The following is a 24,003-nucleotide window of genomic DNA, read 5'->3' as shown; positions in this document are numbered from 1 at the left end:
ATTTTCTAGACCTTTACATGTGTTCGGAGGTTCTCAAGACCTATAAAAAGGGGTGACAGGAGTCAGGAAAGGCACCATCTTGGCCCTCCTTGGGCTATGCCAAGCCTGAGCCCACAGCTAATCGGACCGGGATTAAAAATAAACTCTGTGGGACTGGTCTTCTCTTGTTTGCTTTTCAAGGGCCTCTGCCTCCCCTGGGGGAGACCCAAAACAGGCCTTGACCAGGGCCTGTGAGAAGTGTTTACAGAGCTGTGTGATTTGGAGCCTATTGGCACATGGCCAAAGTGAACTAAACAATTTGTTGTGGGCCTGGCCATTTTAAAAAAAGAAATTGGCAAGAGACCACTTCACACAATGACTGTGAGACATGATCTTTTAAAAATATTTACAACTTACTTACGATAGAAATAGTCCAAATGATAAATATTGGTCACCGTTTTGGGGCAGGCCAACATTTGGCCTTCTTAACACCTAAAAACTTAGGATAAGAGAAGACAGTTCCTCTTTTGTTGTGCTTAGTGGTGACACCACAGGACCCCAAGCAACCCCTGAGTTTTCTTCCTTCTCCACCTCCTCTACTTTCAGAAAAGTGAACCTTTGGCCAAAAGGAGAGTTTTCACCCAGGGCCTGTGGTTTTATAGACCCATTGATCCAATTTGCCATCGATCCCAAGGACTATACCAGGGGAAGTAAGAGATTTGTGGGGACTAAATGAAATCACAGATCTGGAAAGGACACCCCATCTGAATGACCACGAGCACCTTTTCAGGCCCTGTTTCTTCCCAGGGGAGGGATCCTGGGATCCCCAGCATTGACTCCTGAATATGTCCAGCCCCAGGGGGTTCATTTGAGGTGATTTTCAGGCCATCAGACCTCCGTCAACTCCTTGGAGGTGGCGCTCCGTCCTTGGCAGTCACCGGCGCCCCCACATGTCCCCGGTCCTGAGCCCCAGCCCCACTGACATGCCCTTCTCTCCGCCCAGGCTACGACTTCTGCCAGGTTCTGCAGTGGTTTGCAGAGCGCGTGGACAGGATCATCCTGCTCTTCGATGCTCACAAACTGGACATCTCAGATGAGTTCTCGGAGGCCATCAAGGCCTTCCGGGGCCAGGATGACAAGATCCGCGTGGTGCTGAACAAGGCCGACCAAGTGGACACGCAGCAGCTGATGCGCGTCTATGGGGCCCTCATGTGGTCCCTGGGCAAGGTCATCAACACACCCGAGGTTCTCCGTGTCTATATCGGCTCCTTCTGGGCACAGCCCCTGCAGAACACTGACAACCGCCGCCTCTTTGAGGCCGAGGCCCAAGACCTCTTCAGAGACATCCAGAGCCTTCCCCAGAAGGCGGCCGTGCGCAAACTCAACGACCTCATCAAGCGAGCGAGGCTGGCCAAGGTGAGCCAGGGGGACACCTTCCCGCTGTCTCCTCTCTAGGGGAAGGTGGGGGCACAGGAGGGGATGGAACATGAACAAGGTTCAGAAGAGAGCCTCAAGATCAGGAGGCCTGTTTAGATTCCGGCTCCTACTCTGTGATCTCAGGCAAATGATTCAACCTTTCCAAACCTGTTTCCTGCTCTGTAAAATGGAGCGCGTAAGAGCATGTCATAGGATGCCTGTAAGGATTCAGTGTGACCTCGCTCGCAGGGCACACAGGGAGGGGTCAGTGCGTGCACCACCTGGGAACTGCTGTTGTCTTAAGACAAGGGGGATGTAGCCAACCGAGCCAGAGAAGTGGCCTTGGTGGAACCTGTAGGGTGCTGAGATGCCACCACTGGTCACCCTTTGCCTAAGGCATGGACCCCAGTGTCCGACGTCCCTGCCTGGAGCCAGAGTTGTCATAGGAGGAAGGCTGGGTCAGCCCAACACCCTGAGTATGCTACTTCGGGGGTCGCAGCGGGTCCTCACACTGGGTGGGTGCCCACAAGCATACCCGGTGTGGCTTTGGGCTCCTCCACCCCATAGCTGAAACTTTTGGCAGCCCCAGGGGTGCGCATCCGATGGGGTGAGCGGTCATTTGCTCGCCATCCTCAAGCACTTGTCACATCCCTGAAGAGAGAAAAGCACATGACTCCTCTAAGAAAAAGTGTAGGGAAAAAATGGTTCTTTAAAAACTGTGTGCCCCTTTCATAAAATCCCATATTCCTCTCCTGCTGGAAGTGCCTGCAGAGTTCGGCTAGTGTCAGTGATCATCAGAAGCATCCAGGAGCTTGAACTAATGTAAGTTCCCAGGCCCTGCCCTGGAGCTTCTGATTCATGTGTGTGTGTGTGTGCATGTCTACGTGTGTATTTGTGAGTATGCATATGTGTGTGTATGTGCGCGTAAAGCTCCCCAGGTGATTCTGATAATTACCCATGTTTGGGAGCCGGAGGTCTAACCACTCCTCATTTCAGAAGGACACAGTAGAATAAGCAATCTCTCCAGGGTCACCTAATCCACGAGTAACAGAACTAGGACGAAAAGACAGCACTCCTGCTCTCAGCCTAGCCCTGTGCCTTGTCGCGTAAGCTAAAACCAGTCCACAGGCCTGCCTGGCCAAATCCACTGGCACCCTGGTCAGGAAGGGAGGAAGGGTACTTCCCCTTCATCTTCTGGTGGCAAATAACCATGCCCCCTCCCTTATCCTCTTGCTGCACAGAGAGTGACTTCTGGTCTGGCCATGGGGGCCAGCAGGCCAGCCTTCTGGAATCCACCACCACTTTGCCTCATTTCAGGCCCCTTTTGCTCAGCACCAGGGCCAGAAGTAGGGAGCCTAGCAGGTGCAGGAGGAGGCCCCAAACCCCCCATTACAGAATGATGAGCTGTGTGATGAGTAGGGTGTGGACACCATGCTCTGAGGAGGGGGCCTGGCCAGGGGAGATAGGGAAGGCTTCACTGAGGGTGACTGCTAGACAGGCTATTGGCTTTCTCACACCTCCTCATCCCCGCCCAGCAGCCTCTGTCTTCGTGCCAGTGTGCTCACCCAGCAGCCTCTCTCCTGTATCCAGAGAGACAAGGGACACATGGGTGGCTCAGTGGGTTAAGCGTCTGCTTTGGCTGGGGTCATGATTCCAGGATCCTCGGACCGAGTCCCACAAAGGGCTTCTTGCTCAGCAGGGAATCTGCTCCTCTCTCTGCCTACTGCTTCCCCTGCTTGTGCTCTCTCTCTCTCTGACAAATAAGTAAAATCTTTAAAAAACGAAATAGATACCTGGCGGCATCTCTCTCTGACCCCACAGATAGACCCTCCATCTGCTCTTGTACCCTCTGCTCACATTCCATCACATTCATGGGAGCTCACGCATACCCCTGTCTTGTTCAGCTGCTCTGCAGCCCCGGTGCCCCTGTGAGGCACCGTTCTTTATCCTGTCTTCCTGGTCCAGCTGCTTCTTGTCAGGAGCTACAGCCATTTTTCTTACATTTCTACTAGGAAGTCGTGCTAACCAGTTCGTAAATCCATTTGCAGCTTTCCTGAAGTGCTTTCTCTCGTGCACTAGTCCTGAGCCTAAGGCCTGGTGGCGAGAAGTCTGCTTTTGCCCCTTCAGTGGCCCCTTGGCGTGTGGTATTTCTTTTCTTCGGCTGAGACATCCGAACTTACACTGCAGGGCCCACGACGCCCAACCTTTATTTTATAACCAAGATGGCGGATGCTGTGCTAGCCTTTGTAGATTTCAGGATTGTCTTGGAACTATTTAAAATACCCATGGACATTTCTTCTTCACTGCTGAAGGCCTCGTGACTCAAAGCACAGCTGTATTCACTCACAGAAATAAATAGAGAGCAGAGAGTCCACTAGGAGCGCCAAGCGCCTTGGGAATTCTCTGCTCTCCTTGAGCGTCAGGCCCTCCGAACAGACGGACCCGTGCGGCCACAGAATGCTGCTCTGTCCTGACACTGGGAATAATGAAAGCCCTTGTGCCCATGCAGGGGCTGGGGGGACAGGGTCGCGAGCAACTTGCTGAGCTTACTTCTAGGAAAAAAGCTTGTCTTTTTTTTCCTTCCTAAGAATAGTATCTGGCTTGTTCCTTTTCATAAAGGAAAATGTTTGAAGTGTGGCTGTTTCCAGCCCGAGCTTCTCAGTGCCAGGGTGTCCCCAGGGCAGTACCATCCTGCGAAAGGGGACAGGAAATAGAGGCTCGGGCAGAGAAGGAGCAGAACTCAGCACGGTGGCCTTAGCAACAACCAATGTCATCTGCTCTATGCCATCTGTGACTTTCTGGCCGTTTGTGAATTTGTTGTTGCTTAAATGGACGAGGAGTCACTTGAGTTTTCCTCTTTGCAGTGTTTATATTACGTGAAAATGCTCTTTGATTTTGGCGTACTGATCTCTGTTTCTGTTGATCAGGTGTTGCTTTGCTAGCCACCCCTTCCTAAGGGGGTGCGGGGTCCCACAAGCTCTAGCATAAGTATTTCATGCATTCCTTCCTCTGATCCGATCCATAACTGCACAAAGTCGGGCATTATCTTTGTTTCTCTTGCAAGGGAACTGAAGCTCAGAGACGTGAAGCAGCTTGCCTGAGGCCTCACAGCCTGTGAGTTGCAAAATATAAACTCAAACCTCAGTTAGTTTGGCTCCTCGGTCTGGAGAGCATTCACCAGAAGTGCGCAGTGGACAGCCTCCGTAGCTTCTCACTATTGCTTTTTGTGTCCATCTGTCATTCCGTGTGGTCTGTGAAATTGTGTATCTACGGGAACCCTGCAAAGTTTAGAGGTTTCTCAAGCTGACGTTTTGAAAGCATGCAATGAGCAAGTTCTCAGATGTCACCTAGGAAGTGTCAGGTCGAGTTGGGGTGTGGACTGTATCTATTTAGACAACACCTTAATTAGGCAGAACTCACATCCCATCCAGGAGTGAATCATGTGTGTCCTGTCGCTAATATCCTGCTGGGTTCTGCAGTGATCAAGCTCCATAGTACTCCAAGTACTATGTAGTACTCCAAGTACTAAGTACTCCAAGTACTATGGTATTTGGAGTACATAGCTCCAAGTACCATAAAAATAACACTGTAGTAATTGAAAAATGGTACTCTTGGGGGCGCCTGGGTGGCTCAGTGGGTTAAAGCCTCTGCCTTTGGCTCAAGAAATGATCTCAGGTCCTGGGATCGAGCCCTACATCGGGCTCTCTGCTCGGCAGGGAGCCTGCTTCCCCCTCTCTCTCTGCCTGCCTCTCTGCCTACTTGTGATCTCTGTCTGTTAAATAAATACATAAAATCTTAAAAAAAAAAAAAAAGGAAAAATGGCACTCTTACCAAAGAGCTCTTGAAATTTAATGATTTCCCTGGTTTTTCTACCTTTATGTATATTTTTTACATCCCTCTAGTTCAAGGAACAAGAAAAGTTTGGAGTGGGTTTTTTGGTTAACCTCAAAGACCGCATCTTAAGGATATCAGTAAGCATCCTTTTCTGAAGACTGTTTACAATTTAAGGTGCTAATCCAGATTCATTTCATGATTCTTCAGGCGATTTGGGGAAAGCTCAAAACAGCACTGAAAAAAATACCATGTAGTTTTATGCAGCTGTCACTAACCCAGCCAAACGGAAGAAATTCGGCTCTTCCAGACAAACCCCAAACAAGTTGTTCGTGGAATAAACGAACAAAAATAGTGAGGGCTCTACCCTTCCTAAGTGTTGTCCAGGAGCAGGAGAGGTTCCCACCCCTCTAGTGATCTTCACGCAACAAAAAAAGTGAGTCAACGCTTGAGGAAGGAACAGCTCAAAATGAGAAAAAAAAGGAGAGGTCAGTGGTTTTCCGAGTCCCCCGCCAGGTCTGTGGCATTCAGTGTTGTCTTCAAAGCGTGTTCTCTTCCAGTCCCGTGTGAAGCACAGAGCCTAGCTTTCTGGTCTGTCTGCCCTGCCAGTTCCCTTTGTGGAGCAGTTAGATGTTTTGAAATTCACCAAACGGCCCCCGGTGAAGGTGTGAGGACCCTTCTACAGCAGCTGATGACACCCCACTAATGCTTACGTGCCATGCGGCTTTTAGAAATCTCTCTGTTTGCTGTGGATGCGTGTGTCAGTATTTGCGCCCAGGCAGGGAGGCCCATCTCCTTGAAGGCTGACGTCACACGAGTGGGTGGGCCCCCGTGGGGCCCCCTGCAGCTGTTCTGGATCACGAGCTGTGGGCTCCAGCTTCAGTTTCAACAGAATGACAAACCCCGGCTTGAGGGAATCCGGTAAGCGTCTCTTCTCTGCCACTGATAGTCTCCCAGTCTTACTACTCCACAGCTCCACTTTCTGGGTCTCTAGTTCGTGAACTGATTTTTTTTTTTTTAAGATTTTATTTATTTGACAGACAGAGATCACAAGTAGGCAGAGAGGCAGGCAGAGAGAGAGGGGGAAGCAGGCTCCCTGCTGAGCAGAGAGCTGGATGCGGGGCTTGATCCCAGGACCCTGACATCATGACCTGAACGGAAGGCAGAGGGTTTAACCCACTGAGCCACCCAGCTGCCCCTGATTTTTTTTTTATATATCCTCATAAACCCACTTTTTAAAATGTGCTGATCCCCTCGTGTTCAATGCTCAGTGCAAGTTTCTAGCTGGGCCTCCAAAGACGCAGCTCTCCCGACAGTTTAGGTTAATGTGCAGATGAGATGACATAGTGAAGAACCATGTTCCCGCAGCCTGAGTCCCCCCAAGCTGCTCCCCAAGATCCAAATTCCATGAGGATGTCCACTCCTACTGACCATGAGCTCTAGAAGCTTCCAGCACTTCCTGCCTGGGGCTGCCCCCACGCCCAGGAGAAATATATCCAGTATCACTCTGAGTGCATGCGTCTCTGCCTTGGAGAAGTATGGACACTTGTCACTGGACACAGTTAATGAGCTTGTAGCAGAATCTATACATGAAATAGATAGAAATTCATGTTCATTTAAAGAGAAGGACATCTTTTTGCTCATTGTGTGATTAGCCCAGACAGAAACTGACATTATGATGCATTTGACCTCACCCAAATCATCAGCCTTGGATGAGCTGGGGCTTTCCCTGTTTTATACGAGAGAAAGGGTGAATTGGACAAGATAAGAATATCCAGAAGCCCCCTAGGGTTCAATGTCACTTATTTGTGAATGAAGCGCTTGGGACCCATATTCATCATATTACTATTCAAATATATAGAACTTATTAATTTTTTCAGTCACTATTAACTCAGTAAGAGTTTATTCTTTATTTAGTAAGAACGAAACAACCACAAGCCTTCTCAGGCTTTACTAACCCTCTGACTCTGGGGTCTTTGGTCATTAGGCAATAATAATTAACATTTTTATTTCTTTTTCAAATACACCCAAATCCATTACCTCTTTTGATTCTCATCCTAACAACCCTCTGAGGTAAGAGCTGTCATTTCCAGTTTGCGTGCGAGTCGGCTGAGGTGGGGGCCTCGAGTCTCCTGGCATGGCTCCACAAGTGGGCAGGAAGGCCTGACCGTGGCCTTCCAGAGCCGGGTCTCATCAGGCCTCCCCCTTCTCCGCTCGCTCTTCCCTCTTGTCTTTCTATCTTCCTCCTTCTCGATTAGTTTTCTCTCATTATAAAGAACAAAAGGACCTAGACCGAGTCCACCTCCTTCCCCAGGGACCATCACCTGGTCTGGCCCTCAGTCCTGTGTTTATCTGGGAAAAACTCCTTTGACACAGAAAGGCAGGAATGTGCCTCCAGGCTGTCCCCTCTGTTTACCAAGAGTCTTTAGAAAATTACAAGGTGCCATCCTGCCAGAAGATTGCTGTCTTTACCCACATCCTACATGGTGTTCATAGTGGTGTTTGCAACAATATATGCGTTTTTTGAGTACAGGGAAGGAGACTGTAAATGACCTTCCCATACAGCATCCCTGGGACTTAGGGACAATCAAAACCTATCAAGTCTCAGTCTTCCACAGTTTTTCTATAGGACACGGTTCACATTCAGTTCCAGATTTTCAGCAGCTTTAGTAAGATTTTTTAATGCATCCCCCAGAGAAAGCAATTAACTCTATAAGGACAGGAATGAGGCAGCTGAATGCTAGTGACAGTTCTGCACCTCCTAACTGGTGGTGTGACCTTGAGCAAGTCATATGAATTTCCTGGAACTGGGAGTTCAATTAGATACAGGGAGTCCCTTCCAGATGTAATGTGCCATGATTCTAAGGATTGTAATTTACCTTGTAACTCAATACACTTCTTTTTTTTTTTTTTAAGATTTTATTTATTTATTTGACAGAGATCACAAGTAGGCAGAGAGGCAGGAGGGGAAGCAGGCTCCCTGCTGAGCAGAGAGCCCGATGTGGGGCTCGATCCCAGGACCCTGGGATCATGACCTGAGCCGAAGGCAGAGGTTTTAACCCACTGAGCCACCCAAGCACCCCTCAATACACTTCTTAAAAGCAGGACCCATACACCGTATCTGGGGCAAGAGGGGGTGGCCAATTAGAGGCAGCACAACAGGAGACTCCCACAAAACAGGCCAGTGGAACTTTCTGGAAGTGGAGGTTGAGGCTGAGAGCAGCCTGCAGCATGAGCAGGGCACTTGAGGGTGGTGACTCAGACAGTGCCAGGCAGGATGGAAGGAGGAAGGAATTGAGGCCCAGTTTCTGTCAGGGCACCGAGGCCTGGTGTCCAAGGGCTGCCCCCCGTCCAGCAGTCCTGGCCATCAGCCAAAGGACACCGTGTGGGCTGCAATGAGGGAACAGGTGCAAGGCTGTCGTGGAGAGCTGTGGCAGGTGTCAGGCCAGGCCAGGTAACGCAGGCCCCCAGGCACCAGGCAGTGTTCAGAAACCAGGTGCCAATCCCAGTGTGGCCGGCCGCTGTTTGGGGAGTCAGCCTTCCCTCAGCACAGGCCTGGCAACTCGAAAGGTCCACATTAGTAGGTAGTGAGGAAGTCTTGGGGAGCCCTGCAGGGGTCTGGCAGCTGCCCCAGGCCTGAGGCCCTGAGATGGAGGTTCAGTAAAAACCCTTGTAGATAGGAGACTAAGCAGCTTGGAATTCCTGCTTCAGGTGGGGCTGGCCCCAGCACAGGGGCAGGCCCGAGTATGGAAGGGAGAGGGACCCAGAGACTTGGTACAGAAGTTCCAGGAGGATCTGGAAATGACACAAGGACAGCTAGTGAGCAGCTGGTTCTCCCAACTGAGTATGGCAGTCCCCCCAAGTCCTTCGTTGTGATACAGTGCCCTCTACCAGCCCCATCAAACCAAGCCAGGCAGTCACTGTCCGAGGCAAGGAAATTACTAGTCTTACCATTTATTCATCATACCTTAGGAATGCAGTTAAAGTCTGCCACTCTAAATAAAGGACTCCCAAATTTGGGGTTTCTCTTTCTCAAAGAATCATATAAATGATTTAAGTTGTTTTCATTTGAAAAATAGGTAAGTGTACTCGTGACAGGTTTTGACATTTCCCTGCCTATCTGTACTTGTGGCAGCAGCAGACAGCGCAGTGCTTGGTTCTGTTGAATGACCTCTGCATAGACGGGAAGGTTCACATTGTCTGGTCTGAGCCTGTCAATGTTTACATTACGCCCTTATTTTAGGTTTCAGATCTTAGCAGAATGTTCTGGGTTGCACCCAGTGTGTGTCCTTACCCAGAGGCTTTCAGCTGAGTTGGAGGATGTCTCTGCTTACCCCCTTTATTTGATTGCCATTCTTCCACAAGATGACAGAAGTCTGTTTTCTTTAATAAAGGAGCTCCCATAGCTGCCTAGTCATTTTCTTTTTTGTCACCACTGTTCTGTTTTTCATCCATTCTCATTTTATTTTCTTGACTTCTAAATGACTCTACAGAATTCTGGCATACAAAGAGAACTTTTGTAAAGAACATTTCTTCTCATCCTAAAGTTGGAAATCAGCAGAAGAGTAGAAATGTTGACAAAGGGGTGACACAGCTGAGCAGAGCCCCCCACCCCCCTGCAGGGTTCACCACCCCTCGGGTGACAGTCCTGGACCTGCTCCTGCCAACTGATCAGGGTTTCTGAAGCTTCCCCTTCGTGCACCTGGGGTCCCTCTCCCAGTGGGAATTTCCACCATCCAGCCTGGTACCACACAGCTGGGGCGGGAAGGACTTGTGCAGAAAGGACTTCAGTGCCATCTGTAGAGAACCTGGGGTTCAAACTCTTCATGGGGAGGTTATAAGACTTTCCATCTCCCTGTTCACTTGGCACAGATTTCCAGGAAGATTAGTCACTTATTAGCCATTTACATCAGATCAGCCATTTGCCTCAGCCTCCAGTTTCGTTTCCTGGTGCCCTGCTGAAACTTTCTTTAGGTCTTCCGGTTAATTGCCAGAACTGAGGTCTTTCTGTCTAAGCCCCACCCATCCCGCTCGCTCCCTGCGCAGACTTGGAACAGCCACTCAGAGGCACAACTGAACTGTGCCCAAGACCTTGCCCAAGTCAGTCCCCACCCCCCATCCCCAGCCTCACACCACTGGCCAGCTTCCAAAGCAGGGAGCTCACGGCACTGTTCCTGCCCCTGGTCTCCAGAATTTTCATTAGCACCACAGTAGGTCATTCTGATCCTCCTATCAGCTCCTGGCACCCACAGCAGTCTGACCTCCCTGCCTCTGGATACGTGTCACAGCCACATACACAGCACCCCAGATACGGCCCACAGTGTGTTACCTCTGCATTGCCATCCTGGACGGCCGCAGCCCTCCCTCATGTCCTCCCTGTCTTTGGGGCCCAGCTCAGCTGTCCCCTTTTCCTGCCCCTCCTTTCCTACAGCCTTTATCTGCCACAGCCCACTCCCCTTCCTGGTCCTTCTTGGTGGGGTTTTCTCTGCTCACTTTCCGTTGGTGGTCTCAACCACTCCTGTGGTTCCAGGCACCACCTCTGCTTCCGCTCTCAAACCCAACACCCAGGCCAACTCGGAGCTGGGGGTGGGGGAGGAGAGCCAGGGGGGCCTCTTTCTAGGCACCTGTAGACAGTGCCATCTGGGGGATCCTTCATGTACCTCACATTCTGTACACCCAGAAGCAGGCTTATAATGTACTCCCCAACCCCCCACCCCTGATCCCCTCCCTTCTGTCCCAAGGGCCATGGTCCTGCTGGGCACCTGTTCCATGTTATGATACATTTAAGACACCGACCTGTGTATCTCTCTGGTGCAGTTCTAAATAGCGTGTCCTTACTGACATGTACCCCTTCAGGTCCATGCCTACATTATCAGCCACCTGAAGAAGGAGATGCCGAGCGTATTCGGAAAGGAAAACAAGAAGAGAGAGCTTATCAGCAGATTGCCAGAAATCTATCTTCAGCTGCAGCGAGAATACCAGATTTCTGCCGGGGACTTCCCAGAAGTCAAGGCAATGCAGGTACTGGGAGCTCATTGTAGCCTCATGGGTGTAAGGGAGAGGCAACACCACCTTGTCTGGCTGGTTGCTGGGTACACATGAGGGTTTCATGGTTTAGGATAGAGAACACAGGTCGCCTGGGTGGCTCAGTCACTTAAGTGTCCAACTTGATTTCGGCTCGGGTCATGATCTCAGGGTTGTGAGATCAAGCCCCACGTCAGGCTCCGCCCTGGCTGTGCAGCCTGCTTAAGATTCCGTCTCTCCCTCTATCCCATCCCCCTCTTAAAAAAAAAAAAAAAAGGATAGAGAATGCAATGAATTCATCTTCCTAATTGTGATCCATGATAATAGGCTTCTGTGAATAAAACAGAGATTGCCTGCCTCCCCAAAACATTGAACCAAAAAGGGACATATTTCAAGAAGTAAATTTCTACGATGGAATATTACTCAGCCATCAAAAGGAATGAGAACTTGCCATTTGCCACGATGTAGATGGAACTAGAGGGTATTATGCTAAGCGAAATAAGTCAGAGAAAGACAAATACCATATAATTTCACTCTTGTAGAATTTAAGAAACAAAACAGATGAACATTGGGGAAGGGAAGGAAAAATAGAAACAGAGATGGAGGCAAACCATAAGAGACTCTTTTTTTTTTTTTTTTTAAGATTTTATGTATTTATTTGTCAGAGAGAGAGAGCACAAGCAGGGAGAGCTGTAGGCAGAGGGAGAAGCAGGTTCCCTCCTCAGCATGGAGCCTGATGCTGGACTGGATCCTAGAACCCTGGGATCATGACCTGAGTTGAAGGCAGTTGCTTAACCGACTGAGCCACCCTGGCAGCCCCATAAGAGAATCTTAACTCTAGGAAACAAACTGAGGGTTGTTGGACGGGAGGGAGGGAGGTGGGGGGATAGGGTAACTGGGTGATGGGCATTGAGGAGGACACGTGATGTCATGAGCCCTGGGTGTTGTATGCAACCGATGAATCACTGAATTCTATCTCAAAACTAATAATGTATTACATGTTAACTAAATTGAATTTAAATAAAAATGGTCAGCCAAACTTACCATCATTTTGTCCAGAGCAAGAACCCATCTCTGCACCAGAGGCCACTATTCTCCCTGGAAAGCAGGCCACACAAACTCAGATGCCCATAGCTAGTGAGGCAGGCCAGGCAAAGAAAAACCACATCGTCCTCTTGGATTCTTTCTTGTCTTCCCACATTTGATGGAGATGTGGGTTCTCAGAAACAGGACTCTCCCAGGAGGAAAACCAGCCTACGAGTACAGTGAGAACTTGTGGGGGCCTGCCATGGGGGCGGGCTGGGCAGCCTGTGCCCTGCTTCTGGCCACACCCTGGAGACCTCCAGGTACCATCTTCTGCCCTGAGCCACCGAGAAGGATGGGGCTAGAGGAAGAGCAGTAGGAGATATGCCCCTGGAAGGTGGGCCGCCGAGCTGCCTGGCTGTCTCAGAAAAGCATCAAAGGGGGAGAGACAGAGCGGTGGGACAAGGATCAACAGGTAGCAGGAGGGGAAGCTTTGGCCCTGGGGAGTTCCACAGCATAAACCCTTTCTATAAACGACACACTAGCATAGGAGTGGGCCATACTTCCTGTTGAGACGGCAGGGTTCAAGGTGGTAAGAGCATGTGGGATATATGAGGTGGTCAGGTATGACTTAGCTGGCTTCAAAATAAATCCAGAACACCTTTTTTTCTTCCAGAAATGAAATAGGTAGTCCCGTACTCAGAAGATGAATTGGGGGGTGGGGGTGTTTAATCACAAGATGGCTAATTGGAGGGCTGCGGGGCCTCCGGAGCGGTCTTCCTGGGCAGGCCCGCCTTCATGCCCTTCGGCTATGCTCTGTACCTCGTGACCAAACTGAGGGACAGTGATCTCCTTGCATCCTTCAGATCTTTTTTAAGGGAAATTGGCTTCTTGATTGTAATGAAAGCTATGAAGAAAAACACAGTGCACACTATGGCCTCATTAGCCTCTTGAGCGAGCACAGCACCCCACCCACAAGAAGGGGCCGTTCCCAAGGCCTGAGGCATCTCCGGAAGCCTCTGTAAGCCTCCTTTATAGGACCCACAGGCCTGTCCCAGGTGAAGTCCCATAATGCCGGTAGTGCGCCCCCAACCAGAGCTTCTCATAGCCATGTTAGCCTTGGCTCAACCATGTCAGAGGAAACCAGGCCTCTCCGAGTTGGAGCAGAGGGGCAGACCCTGGGGAAGAAGACAAGGAAGTATGGGCCCCTTAACTAGCATCTCAGGAGAGGCCTTACTTAGCACCATCAGCAGACACCTGAGAGCCCCCAGCCTTTGGATCGAGGAGTGCATCCTGACGGGTACCCCCCATTCACCCATGTTCATTCGTTCACTCACCAAGAAATATTAAGTGTACCGTCTCAGGCACTGTTCTGGGCCCCTGGGATAAATCCGTGAGCAAACAGCACAACAAACAAACAGCTGTTGTACTCTCTTGTAATTCATTGATTCACTCAGCGATTCTCTCCCTCCTGAGGCTCCAGGAGGCCAGGGACCCACGTCCTGGGCACCACCATATCCCTGGCCCCTGCCACGTAGCAGGTGCCCCATGTGTAGTTAGATGAGCTCCTTGGTAAGTTAGTGTGTGTTTCTATCCGAGCAGGCCGGTGAGGTAGTGACGTTCTGGGACCCTGACCTCACCCTGACACCCACACAGCTTGTAGAGAGATGGGGACGCTTCCTTGGGAAGCTGGCCAGGTGCTGACCACAGCACCCCAGCCCCTTCAGGGACTCCCCAGGAGACAAAGCAGGCCTGGATGCTTACCATCACCTGACACTTTGAACTAGTTTGCTGTCACCCAGGAAGCTTTGTGGGGATTGATGGTGGGGGCCGGGGTCTCCAACGTCTTGGATTCTGTGGAGCATCTGACCTCCCCTCCAGCACAGGTGTTCCTCCTCTCATCCACCACATCTGGGACGGCAGTGGGGACACAAGCTGGGAGATAACTTTGTTAGGATCTTTGCGCATCTGAGGGCCACTCAGAGAGCTCCCCGAGGCCAGCTTTGTCTCTGATCTCCCTGTGTCCTCACATACCACGCTGCTTGGGGTGACTCAGTGGAAGCAATGATCTGAATGTATTGAAGGCCTTTATGTGGTGCTGAGAGAGGCCTGTGACCTGCAGGTGAAGTAGCCCGCGTCTGCCCTGCCTCCTTCCGGGAGGGAATCTGATTTAACCACACAGCAGGGTCCAAACTGGAGAAGGAGAACACGAGCAAGGCCCCTTGGAGCGCAGACTCAGTTTCCCTCCTTCGAGAATGCACCCCCGTTGGCTGACCAGCTGGCCGCATTCCCACAGCAGAGGGCAGCAGAGCCCTCCCCACCTGCTCAGCCCAGCTCGAAACTGGGAAAGTGCTTCTGGTGAATGCCGGGAGTGAGTGGGCAAGAGGGAGGCCAGCAAAGACCCGGCCAGGAACTGACCTTTGTGCCTTGGGAGGGAGAAGTTCCAGGATCCCGGGCTTGGTGGCTTCGATGGAGGCAATTGTTGACAGGTCAATCTTTAAATTCCCCAGTGTGTATTCATCTCAATACAAAGATGTCTTTTTGGAGCGAACTCGGTGGAGGGCAGGGATGGCGGCGGTTTAACTCAGACCCCATACTCCCTTGTCAGGCCTTGGGATGAGAGTATAGGGTTTGTTTCCTCTGCACCCTCCAGGCAAGGGGTGGCTGCTGCTGTTACTTCCTGTCCACCCTTGCAACCACGTGGCCATTTCCCCCTTGCCAGCTTTCCAGAGGTTTGCCGTCTGAATGCACGTACCCCGCGGGAGGGTGGAAAGTTCGGGCAGACACCGCCCTCCTTCGTCTGCTTGGCCAGACACTGGGGCTTTGTGTGTGCTCAGAACTTAGGCCCATTCATGAAGCAGGAGGGTAGGTGTCTGTGCACCCAGGGGAATCCAGACTTGTTTACCCCAGAAGCACTTGGATTTTTGTGTAGGCTGCCCGCTCTCCTCCTCCTGGGCTTTCTCTTCTCCATTCCCCTGGCTGACCAAGCGAGTGGCAGTTAGAGCCCGAAGTGTCGGGAACGTTGTTGAGTCCTGGTGTTGGAGCACCATACAGGTGACCCTGGTCTGTTGGAGAGGACAGACGACACACAAATGGGAAGGGGTTTAGAAACCGGACCTGCACCACCCTGCGGCTCTCAGAGGGGCACAGGCTGCCCGCAGGGTATCAGCCCAGCCCGGCCCTGCATGGTTTGAGGGGGTCACAGTTTGCTACTGAGAAGAGTGCTGGAGGTGCCTCTCTACACATCCATCGAGCTGTTTAGCTTTTAACTCTGTCCATCCATCTGAAGCTCAGGGCTGCCCTTCTAAGTAACAGCACAGAATGTCTGTCCTACTGGCACCCTCTGGACACCACAGTTTTGACTCTCCAATGGAAACACGTCCAACCACACAGGATAGAGTAAATGAGGAATGGCCCAGCTGGACCGTTCAGTGTTGTATGGGTCTTAGGAATAAGATTTATAACAATCATTATCAGGGAAAGATGTGATACATTTTTTCTTAAAAATGCAAATTGTCAAATAGTGTGATCTTATTTCAGTTAAAAAGAGTGAGTGTGTGTGTGTGTGTGTGTGTGTGTGTGCGTGCGCATGCACGCACGTGTACGTGCACGCATTTATAAAAATGGCTAGCAATGTGTGCCCAAAGAAAGTTAGCAGAAGTTATTGCTGGGGGATGGAATTATAAGTGATTTAAATTTTTTATTTTATCTATCAGTTTTTTCCCCAAATTTTTACAATAAAGTTGTGATATTTATGATTGCACAAAGCTCTGCTTCCCCTACCCCCACCAATTGTCCGTCACATTACTTCTGCCCAGAACAGTGAGGTCTGAGTGAAACCTCTTCTACTCAAGGGTCTTCCTACCTCATCTCTAGGAAATTGCACACCTGGACAGCCCCTTGCTGGCCTTCTAGAATTTTCCTAACAGAAATATTTCACATAAAGCCCATATAAAAACTTCCTTATCTGGAACTTTCTGCATTTATTCAGCAAAACTGTTGTTGAAAACATTTTTCAAAGATCAGAAAAGGCCCCAGGTAACTGTCACAATTCAGAAAAAGCATGTCTCTTACAACAAACAGATGGTTTCTTCCCTCAGGCCGTGAGAGGGTGTGCCCCCCAGGACCCTAGCCACGGCTTCTGAGGAGCGGTAGCTTTTCTCACCTTTGAAGTCTGATGTGATGGTACTTTCCTCTCCCCTTTAATTACTTAGCTTTTCCTTTTCTAATGACTCTCTTCTATTTCATGTTATCATTTTTCCATTGTAAGCTAAGTTAAACCCTTTTTGAAAGTAGGCAGGAGCTAAAAAAACTAGAATGTTTTCCCTCTCTTAGAGCATAAGCTCCCTGAGGGCAGAGATTGGCTCCTCATTATATTATCCCCAGACTCCAAAACAGGGCCTGGTAATACCAATGGCCAGTAAATGTTGGATGGGTCGATGGATGAAGGATGGATGGGTGGATGGATGGATGGATGGATGGATAAATGGATGGATGGGAGGCAGAGTAACCAAGGAGAACCAAGGTAGGAAGGACTGTTTCTACAGAACCATCCACAGAGCTTATGCGTCATCTACAGTTGGCTCCTGTCCAAGTTGGGCAACTGCTGTGTCCCAGGGCCCTCTGCGGTGCATGTGTTCCTGCCACTCTGTCTGTTGATGGGCCCGTTCTCCTGGCAAGTGATGCCGAGACCTGCCCTGCCCGGACTAGTGATACTCAGCCCTACCGGCTAGATCTCTACTCACCCTTCCCATCCCTACTCTTCTCCCATTCAGCAGTTTCAACTTTTACTTAATTGTACCTTAAATGACACTTTTTAACTGATCCAAAAACAACATTCTTAAATAGTTGTTTTACCTAAAAAGACCCTTTGACACAGCTTCATGTTACAGCACAAAAGAACATTCGTCAAGGGGCAGGAAGCCATGGGCTCTCGTTTTGGCTCTGTCAGAACACCCCACGGGCTATGCATCCAACAGGGTTATTCACCCCTGCCCCTCTTTGCTCCCAGCATTATTGTAAAGATCAACTGAAGTGTGTCATTAGATCACCTTAAAAGATAAAAAAAGATAAAAATCACCACCTGGGTGGCTCAGTTGGTTGAGTCTCTGTCTTCAGCTCGGGTCATGATCTCAGAGTCCTGGGATCGAGTCCCGCATCTGGCTCTCTGCTTGGCGGGGAGCCTGCTTCCCCCTCTCTCTGCCTGTATCTCTGCCTATCTCTCTCTGTCAAATAAATAAAAATCTTAAAAAAAAAAAAAAAAAAAAAAGATGTTGAATCTCTAGAGCACCAAAAAAAAAAAAAAAAGGGCAAGGTGTCAGAAAGCCCTTAGGGGACTGCTATCCCTCACATGACTTCCAGCCAAAGATTGGTTGCTGTAAAAAATTGTTGTCTTCCCTGCATCTTGTTTCTTGTTCCATAAGCCAATCCTCGATCTGGTGGATTCAGATGTGGGGACTCCAGCAAATAGAGAGAGAGCTCCAGAGCAGCCCCGGGATGGGATGTCTGTTTACAGGACAGTTCTGCCTGCTGCCCTCCCTCTCCCGGCCTGCTTCCTGAAGCGAGGGCCTGTGACCAACTGTGGTTTCTCCTCTTGCAGGAACAGCTGGAGAACTATGACTTCACCAGGTTCCACTCGCTGAAGCCCAAGTTGATCGAGGCAGTGGACAACATGTTGAGCAGCAAGATCTCGTCCCTGATGAACCTCATCAGCCAGGAGGAGAGCAGCATGCCCACACAGCTTGTGCAAGGCGGGGCCTTCGACGGCACCACCGAGGGCCCCTTCAACCAGGGCTACGGGGAGGGCGCCAAGGAGGGTGCAGACGAGGAGGAGTGGGTTGTGGCCAAAGACAAGCCCATCTACGACGAGCTCTTCTACACCCTGTCGCCCGTCAATGGCAAGATATCGGGAGTCAACGCCAAGAAGGAAATGGTGACATCCAAGCTGCCCAACAGTGTCCTGGGCAAGATCTGGAAGCTGGCGGACTGTGACTGTGACGGCATGCTGGATGAAGAGGAGTTCGCGCTGGCCAAGCACCTCATCAAGATCAAGCTTGACGGCTACGAGCTGCCCAACAGCCTGCCCCCCCACCTCGTGCCCCCCTCCCACAGGAAGTCCATGCCGAAGGCCGACTGAGGGCCGGGCCACTCTCAGGGCAGGCCATGGGCAGTAGGGAATGAGGGCGGGAGGGCCTGGGCCCGAGACCCGTGCTGCCACTGACTCACTGACCCTGGCCACAGCACCGCCCTCTCTGTGCCTCAGTTCCCCCACCTGTGGAATGAGAAGGGCAGACACAGGACACTAGATGAGGTTCTTTCACCTCTAAAATTCCTGAGTTTCTATTCAAATGTTGGGAGGAGGGGGTGGATAAGGAGATGGAAGGGTTGAGAAAAAGGAGAGATTGACCAAAGAGTCCTTGGAAGGCTGGAGAGATGTAGACGGGGGCAGGCTGGATAGAATCCCACAACCCCAGGGAGTGAGCTGAGGGCCCTCCCGGAGCCAGCAAGCCTGTGCTGGGCCACACAGCACAACGCATCTGCCTTGGCTCCTGTCTGTCCCTTAGAGCATACTGGGAGGGAGCAAAGTTGATCTTATTTATTTCATTTCCTGCTGTATTGAGAGTGGAAAACAATAGCACAGAAGGTTTCTCTTCTCTCCAGGCCGTCTACCAAAGAAAAGACTGCTTCCCCCCGCCCCCCGAGTCTGTGCCTGTGTTTGCCCCCATCCACCCCTGCAGGCTCAAGCAGGACGGGCAGCCGGGCCAGCAGAGAGCATCTCTGATAACCAGCACCCTCCTGACTAATCCAACCAGAGCTACCCCCACCCCAGACCCTGCCCCGCAGAGTTACATTTGGTTAGGAATTTGGAACTCAGAAACTTTATTAGCCCCTGGCAAGATTTCTGGTATTCAAGTCATGTCAAAGTCTGAAGGTTGGCTTTTCTTACAGGTCTGTCCAATAATTTGTAGCAAAGTCTATTGATCATAATCAAACCACAGTAAAGGAAAGAGATGGTTCTCTGCAGCCATCAGTTAGTGTGGTGACACCACCCCAAGGCTCCTTGGTCAATGGAGGGAGTTAAACCCGCGTCTTGGTGCCTGCTGTGTGCTGGGCCTAGGGACATAAGGGGAATACAAGGCGAGCCCACCCCAGGCTGCCAGGTAGAAAAGGTCATTCTCTAGCTTTAGACACTATTTTTTCGTTAAAAAAAAGGTGGCATTTTTATTATGTCCAGTTTTTCTTTCTTACAGGAAAAGCCTTTATACAGAAACAGGACAGAATCTTTCATATGAAACCTTTTCTTCAAAAGGCTGTGAGTTCATATGGTGCCTGCCCATCACAAGACAGGATTTGGTTCCTGAGTGCTCTCTCTCTCAGTCTCGGTATAAAGCTGTCTGGTCCACTCTCCCAGATGCCTGTCAGAGGGAGGTAGAGACAGGTAACTCTCACTGCCACCACTCCCTCTGTGGGCTGCAGCTCCGGAATCACTTCATTATTATTCATGCAGTACAAAAGAGAGGCACAAAACAGGGATAGCCACATGGCCCCAAAGGAAAGGAAATCATCACAGTCCCGCCCAAGCCTTCCAAAAACCACATATTTTTTTTTTCTTTTTCTGATATCCCCTGTAACATTGGGGGCAGAAATGCAGACTTAAAATGTTTATTTTGGGGAAGCTTTAATCCAGAGGCCAGTCCCCACACTCCCTAGTTCACTTTCTAAATAATGTCACTTGAAGAGAAGTAAATTCATAATATGATCTTTAATCTTAATGAGCACTTTTAAATTAATTTTAAATTAATCAGAAACATAACCAAGAAAGGTGTGTGTCAGCACTATGACGCAAGCAGATGGTTTGGTGAAAGCACGAGGACTGCCCAAGTGTGTGCCCACGAGGGAGTCCACCAAAGGGCAAAGCAGAGGGGAGAGAGAATTCATTGATCCAAAGGTTTAGAGAGGCCAGGGTTCACTGATTTTCCATTGAGAATTATCCTGCTCCTTTAATTCTTCTCAGTCATCCTACATAAAGATATACATATATATACATACACTGTGTGGGTATGTTTTCTTGGTACTTGCTATTGGGTATATAGGCAGATGGGGCAAGTTTTGTCTATGCAGAGACATATAGGAAAGCTTGCAGCAGACTGAGGTTTCTGCTTTCTTTGCGGAAGGAAACTTCTGGTGGCACTGTGATTGCCACCCCCATGCTGTCAGGTGACATCTGGCAGTTGCCTCCTTTCCCTGCGGAGGAAGAAAAAAAAAAGGAAATCCCTTGCCCATTTTTCTTAACATCTTCTCTTAAAACATGAAGTCATTCATCATGAAAAGTTGATTAAGAACTTTGAAAAGAAAAGCCCTGGAAAACCTCAGGAATGGCGGCCAAGGATGGGGACCATGTTCCCAGGACCTGCACCAAGTTCCTTGAGTCTGTGTCCAAAATGCCCCTTATCCTGCCCCCCCATGCAGCAGGGCTGGGGGACAGCAGAGCCCTCTAGAATTCTGTTCACACTGCCTGACCGCACTGCCCTCCCCACACCACCCCAATTTTAAAAAGTAGCCTCTCCACAGAGTTTGCAAGCTGGGCAGGAGGGCGGAGGTAGGCAAACCCCTAGCACTGTGAGACGCCGTGCTCTCCACAGTTCCACAGAAGAAGATCGAAGAATCTTGACTCTACAGCCCCGGGTCCCACGTAACAAACCTCTGCAGCCTCGAGTGTAAGAGGAAAGCAGTTTCAGCCTCCTCCTCCCAAAGTCAGCTTTCAAGCTGGAAGCCTGCTGATGAGGCCCTCCTGAACCAATGTGCAAAGAAACAGTGCACCAATACCTCTCAAAACCCTCTGGTTTCATGGCGACATGCAGACATCCAGCCTGCAACAGCCTCACGCTCCAGCCCAGCATCCTACGTGGATTCCTTCCTCACCCGCACCCGGGGATGGCCCAGGGGTCTCCCTGCGATGGGGAGGGGCATGCATTCAGCTGGCTTCCGCCTTTCTGGGGCTGGACTGGGTTCTCGGAGCACTTGTCATGACGCAGCTATAGTGTCTTCCCATCTGGAGCTGTGGTTCCTCCTGCAAGATGGTGGTGGGCCTTTGAGGAATTAAATTCTGGATCACGGGACTGCATGTCCAGGCGGGTCAAAGAGCATGTGTGGAGAAGCCAATGCCTCCTACCCTCTTCTTAACACCCCCCCCCATTACCAGCCCACAGGGGAAACCTCCGCAGAGCCCTGACCCCCAGTCGTCTGACCACAGCCCTTTGCCATGCTCCGTGGGGTCTCCTGAGGAGCCACCCGCCCACCGGGCATGTCTTACTGCAGCCCACTGCCCAGCCGGGGGGCTAAGAAACTAGTCATGGCCCGACAGCCCCCACAGGGACCTCCCCACTTTGCACCGTTACACTCCTTCATGATGCTCAGAGTAGTACCCCAGGCAAACTGCCTTGAAGAGAAGGAAAGCAGTTAACAGAGGTGCTCTTTATTTCCTCTGAGGAATGTAGCGGAGAAATAACATTCTTAGGACAGATAACCACTGAGTTTATTCAGGTAAACACGGGCCTAATTTAAGAGTGTGTTAAGTTACATGTCTATTAGCCAATGCAGTTAATACACAATGCTTCTATTTTTTTGTAATCACGTTTAGAAATGTCAAACCAAAAAAGAAGACACAATCTGTTGATCAATAAACTTCTGAAAAATTTACTACCTTTCCTCCATTGGTTCTGCTTTTCCAGTGACCCAGTTGTCTTCAGGAGTAAAGCGTGGGGACCGGGGGCAGCAGGGTGGGGAGGCGCCTGGATGGCTCAGTCATTAAGCATCTGCCTTCGGCTCAGGTCATGATCCCAGGGTCCTGGGAGAGTCCCACATCGGGCTCCCTGCTCAGTGGGGAGCCTGCTTCTCCCTCTCCCTTTGCCTGGTGCTCCCCCTGCTTGTGCTCTCTCAGATAAATAAAATCTTCAAAAAAAAAAAAAAAAAGAGTAAAGCAGGGATCTAGTGGAAATGAAGCAGAGGAGTTAGGGGGGAGGGTGTGCCCCTTCAGTATGCTATCCCTGTGACTCCCAGCTCTTCCTATGTCCTCTAGGCTGGGAGACTCCCAAAGCTGGGCTTCTTGAGCTGGAAAGCAGCTCCATCTGCTGGGGGCAGAGGCCAGGTCTGGGAGCAGACCCCAGGTGAGGATGACTGGAGACCAGGATGGAAGGAATCATGGGGGGTGGGGGCCTTGTGAGGCTGGGAAGGGCACCACTGAGCACACTCAAGGGAGCTGGATCCCTGCTGCCTCGTCCTCTCCAGCTCAGAGGCAAGCCCCTGTGCCTGAAGGTGCAGGAGTGGTAAGGTTGGCGCCCCCTGGTGGCTGGCGCTGCTCCTGCCTCTTGTCACAACCCCATATAACAGACATCTGGGTTTTTCCTACTGTCACCCATTTACCCTTGCGGTGATCCAGGCCCAGAATTTCCTTTGCAGAGCACTCCCTACTTCCCCACCCTGTTTCTGAGCCACAAGGTTTGGGTGAAATAAACACCTCTCCAGGGTAGGTCCTGACTGGCTCAGCCAATGAGAGTATTTCATCCTCCCTGCCCCACTTCCCATCACAAAAATTGGTTCAGCAATGGACATGTGGCTCAATTCAAGCCTATGAGAGCCAAGCCCCTCAGATTCCTCTTCAAACTCTTGAGAGAGATGTTCTCTCTTCTCTGAACCATGCAGTGTAGAGAAGTGAACTCATTAATACAATACCAATGGCATTGAGCGGACTGCCCAGAGCTACTGGGGGTAGAGGAGCGAGGTTAGGCTGGCAGCAACCACCTCCTGGAACATGAAGGTGAAGGAAGCATCGAGAAAGGCAGAGGGAGTCCAGGTCTGTGGAAGCATCATCTGAACTGCTGGATCAAACCTCGCCTAAAGTCCTCCTCTTCCCAGACATTTCAGTCCTCTGGGACTTTTATGTTGTTTAAATCTTTTTTATGTTGTTTAAATCTGTTTGACTTGAGATCTTAGTTACCACATAGATAACTCAAAACTAGGTACTGACTAACAAGGGATTCTCATTCAAGCAGGGGCTGCAATCAGCGGCAGCGAAAGAGGAGCCAGGCCTTGCCGCATGTGCAATGGCTTTAGAGGCATCTGAGATGAGGAAGACGAGCAGTCCCCCAGCCCCACTCAACAACCTCATACGACAAGCTCTGTTGAGGTCTGTGTTCAAAGCATCACACAGCTCCAGCCTGTCCTCTGGTAGTCACATCATACAAGATACCCTGGGCCAAGGCTCTTGATAGGAGGAGAGACAAACTGGGAACAAGAGGGCAGGTGGCAGGGAACCTACTAGAAGGAGCAGGATTTTTAACTGGGGCTGATAGGATAGGAAAATGTGGACCATGAAGAACAGAAGGGACATTCTAAGCCGAAAGAACAGCTGAACCCGAATATGGGCGGGAAAGCGCTGGTCCAGTTGAGGCGATGGGGAGTCTTCATAGGCATGAGCAGAGTTGTGCTCTGGGAGGTAAACTGGGGAACTGTGCATAGGCTGATGTGCAGGCAAGATGTCAAGTGGGGGAATGCTGATAGGGCCGTGCAGGGACAGTGCAAGCAGAGTAGGAGGGTAGATCGAGGGGTTCTGGGGGGCACGGAGCAGCTGCCACTGAGGACTGATTGGATCTGGGGCTGTGAGCGAGGGGGAAGCTTGGGCTCACTCCGATATTGGGAAGCCAGTGGCAGGAGGGACCTCACAGGGAGAGG

The 24,003-nt window shown here is 50.5% G+C and overlaps 1 protein-coding gene across 1 annotated transcript in view; it reads left to right on the top strand.

Annotated features, from left to right (window-relative positions):
* LOC111138991 (EH domain containing 4) overlaps window positions 1-21,956 on the top strand; it is a 79,604-nt gene extending 57,648 nt beyond the window's left edge. The window contains exons 4-6 of the mRNA XM_022491063.1: window positions 983-1,395; window positions 11,083-11,247; window positions 17,873-21,956. Of these exons, the coding sequence (XP_022346771.1) occupies window positions 983-1,395; window positions 11,083-11,247; window positions 17,873-18,409 (1,115 nt within the window). The 3' untranslated portion in view covers window positions 18,410-21,956. The remainder of the gene's footprint in view (window positions 1-982; window positions 1,396-11,082; window positions 11,248-17,872) is intronic.
* Window positions 21,957-24,003: the final 2,047 nt, after the last annotated feature.

The sequence above is a fragment of the Enhydra lutris genome, unplaced genomic scaffold, assembly GCF_002288905.1.
Source record: "Enhydra lutris kenyoni isolate GAN:26980312 unplaced genomic scaffold, ASM228890v2 scaffoldscaffold4, whole genome shotgun sequence".
NCBI classification, from domain to species: domain Eukaryota; kingdom Metazoa; phylum Chordata; class Mammalia; order Carnivora; family Mustelidae; genus Enhydra; species Enhydra lutris.
This window is presented reverse-complemented; position numbering and strand designations above follow the sequence as displayed.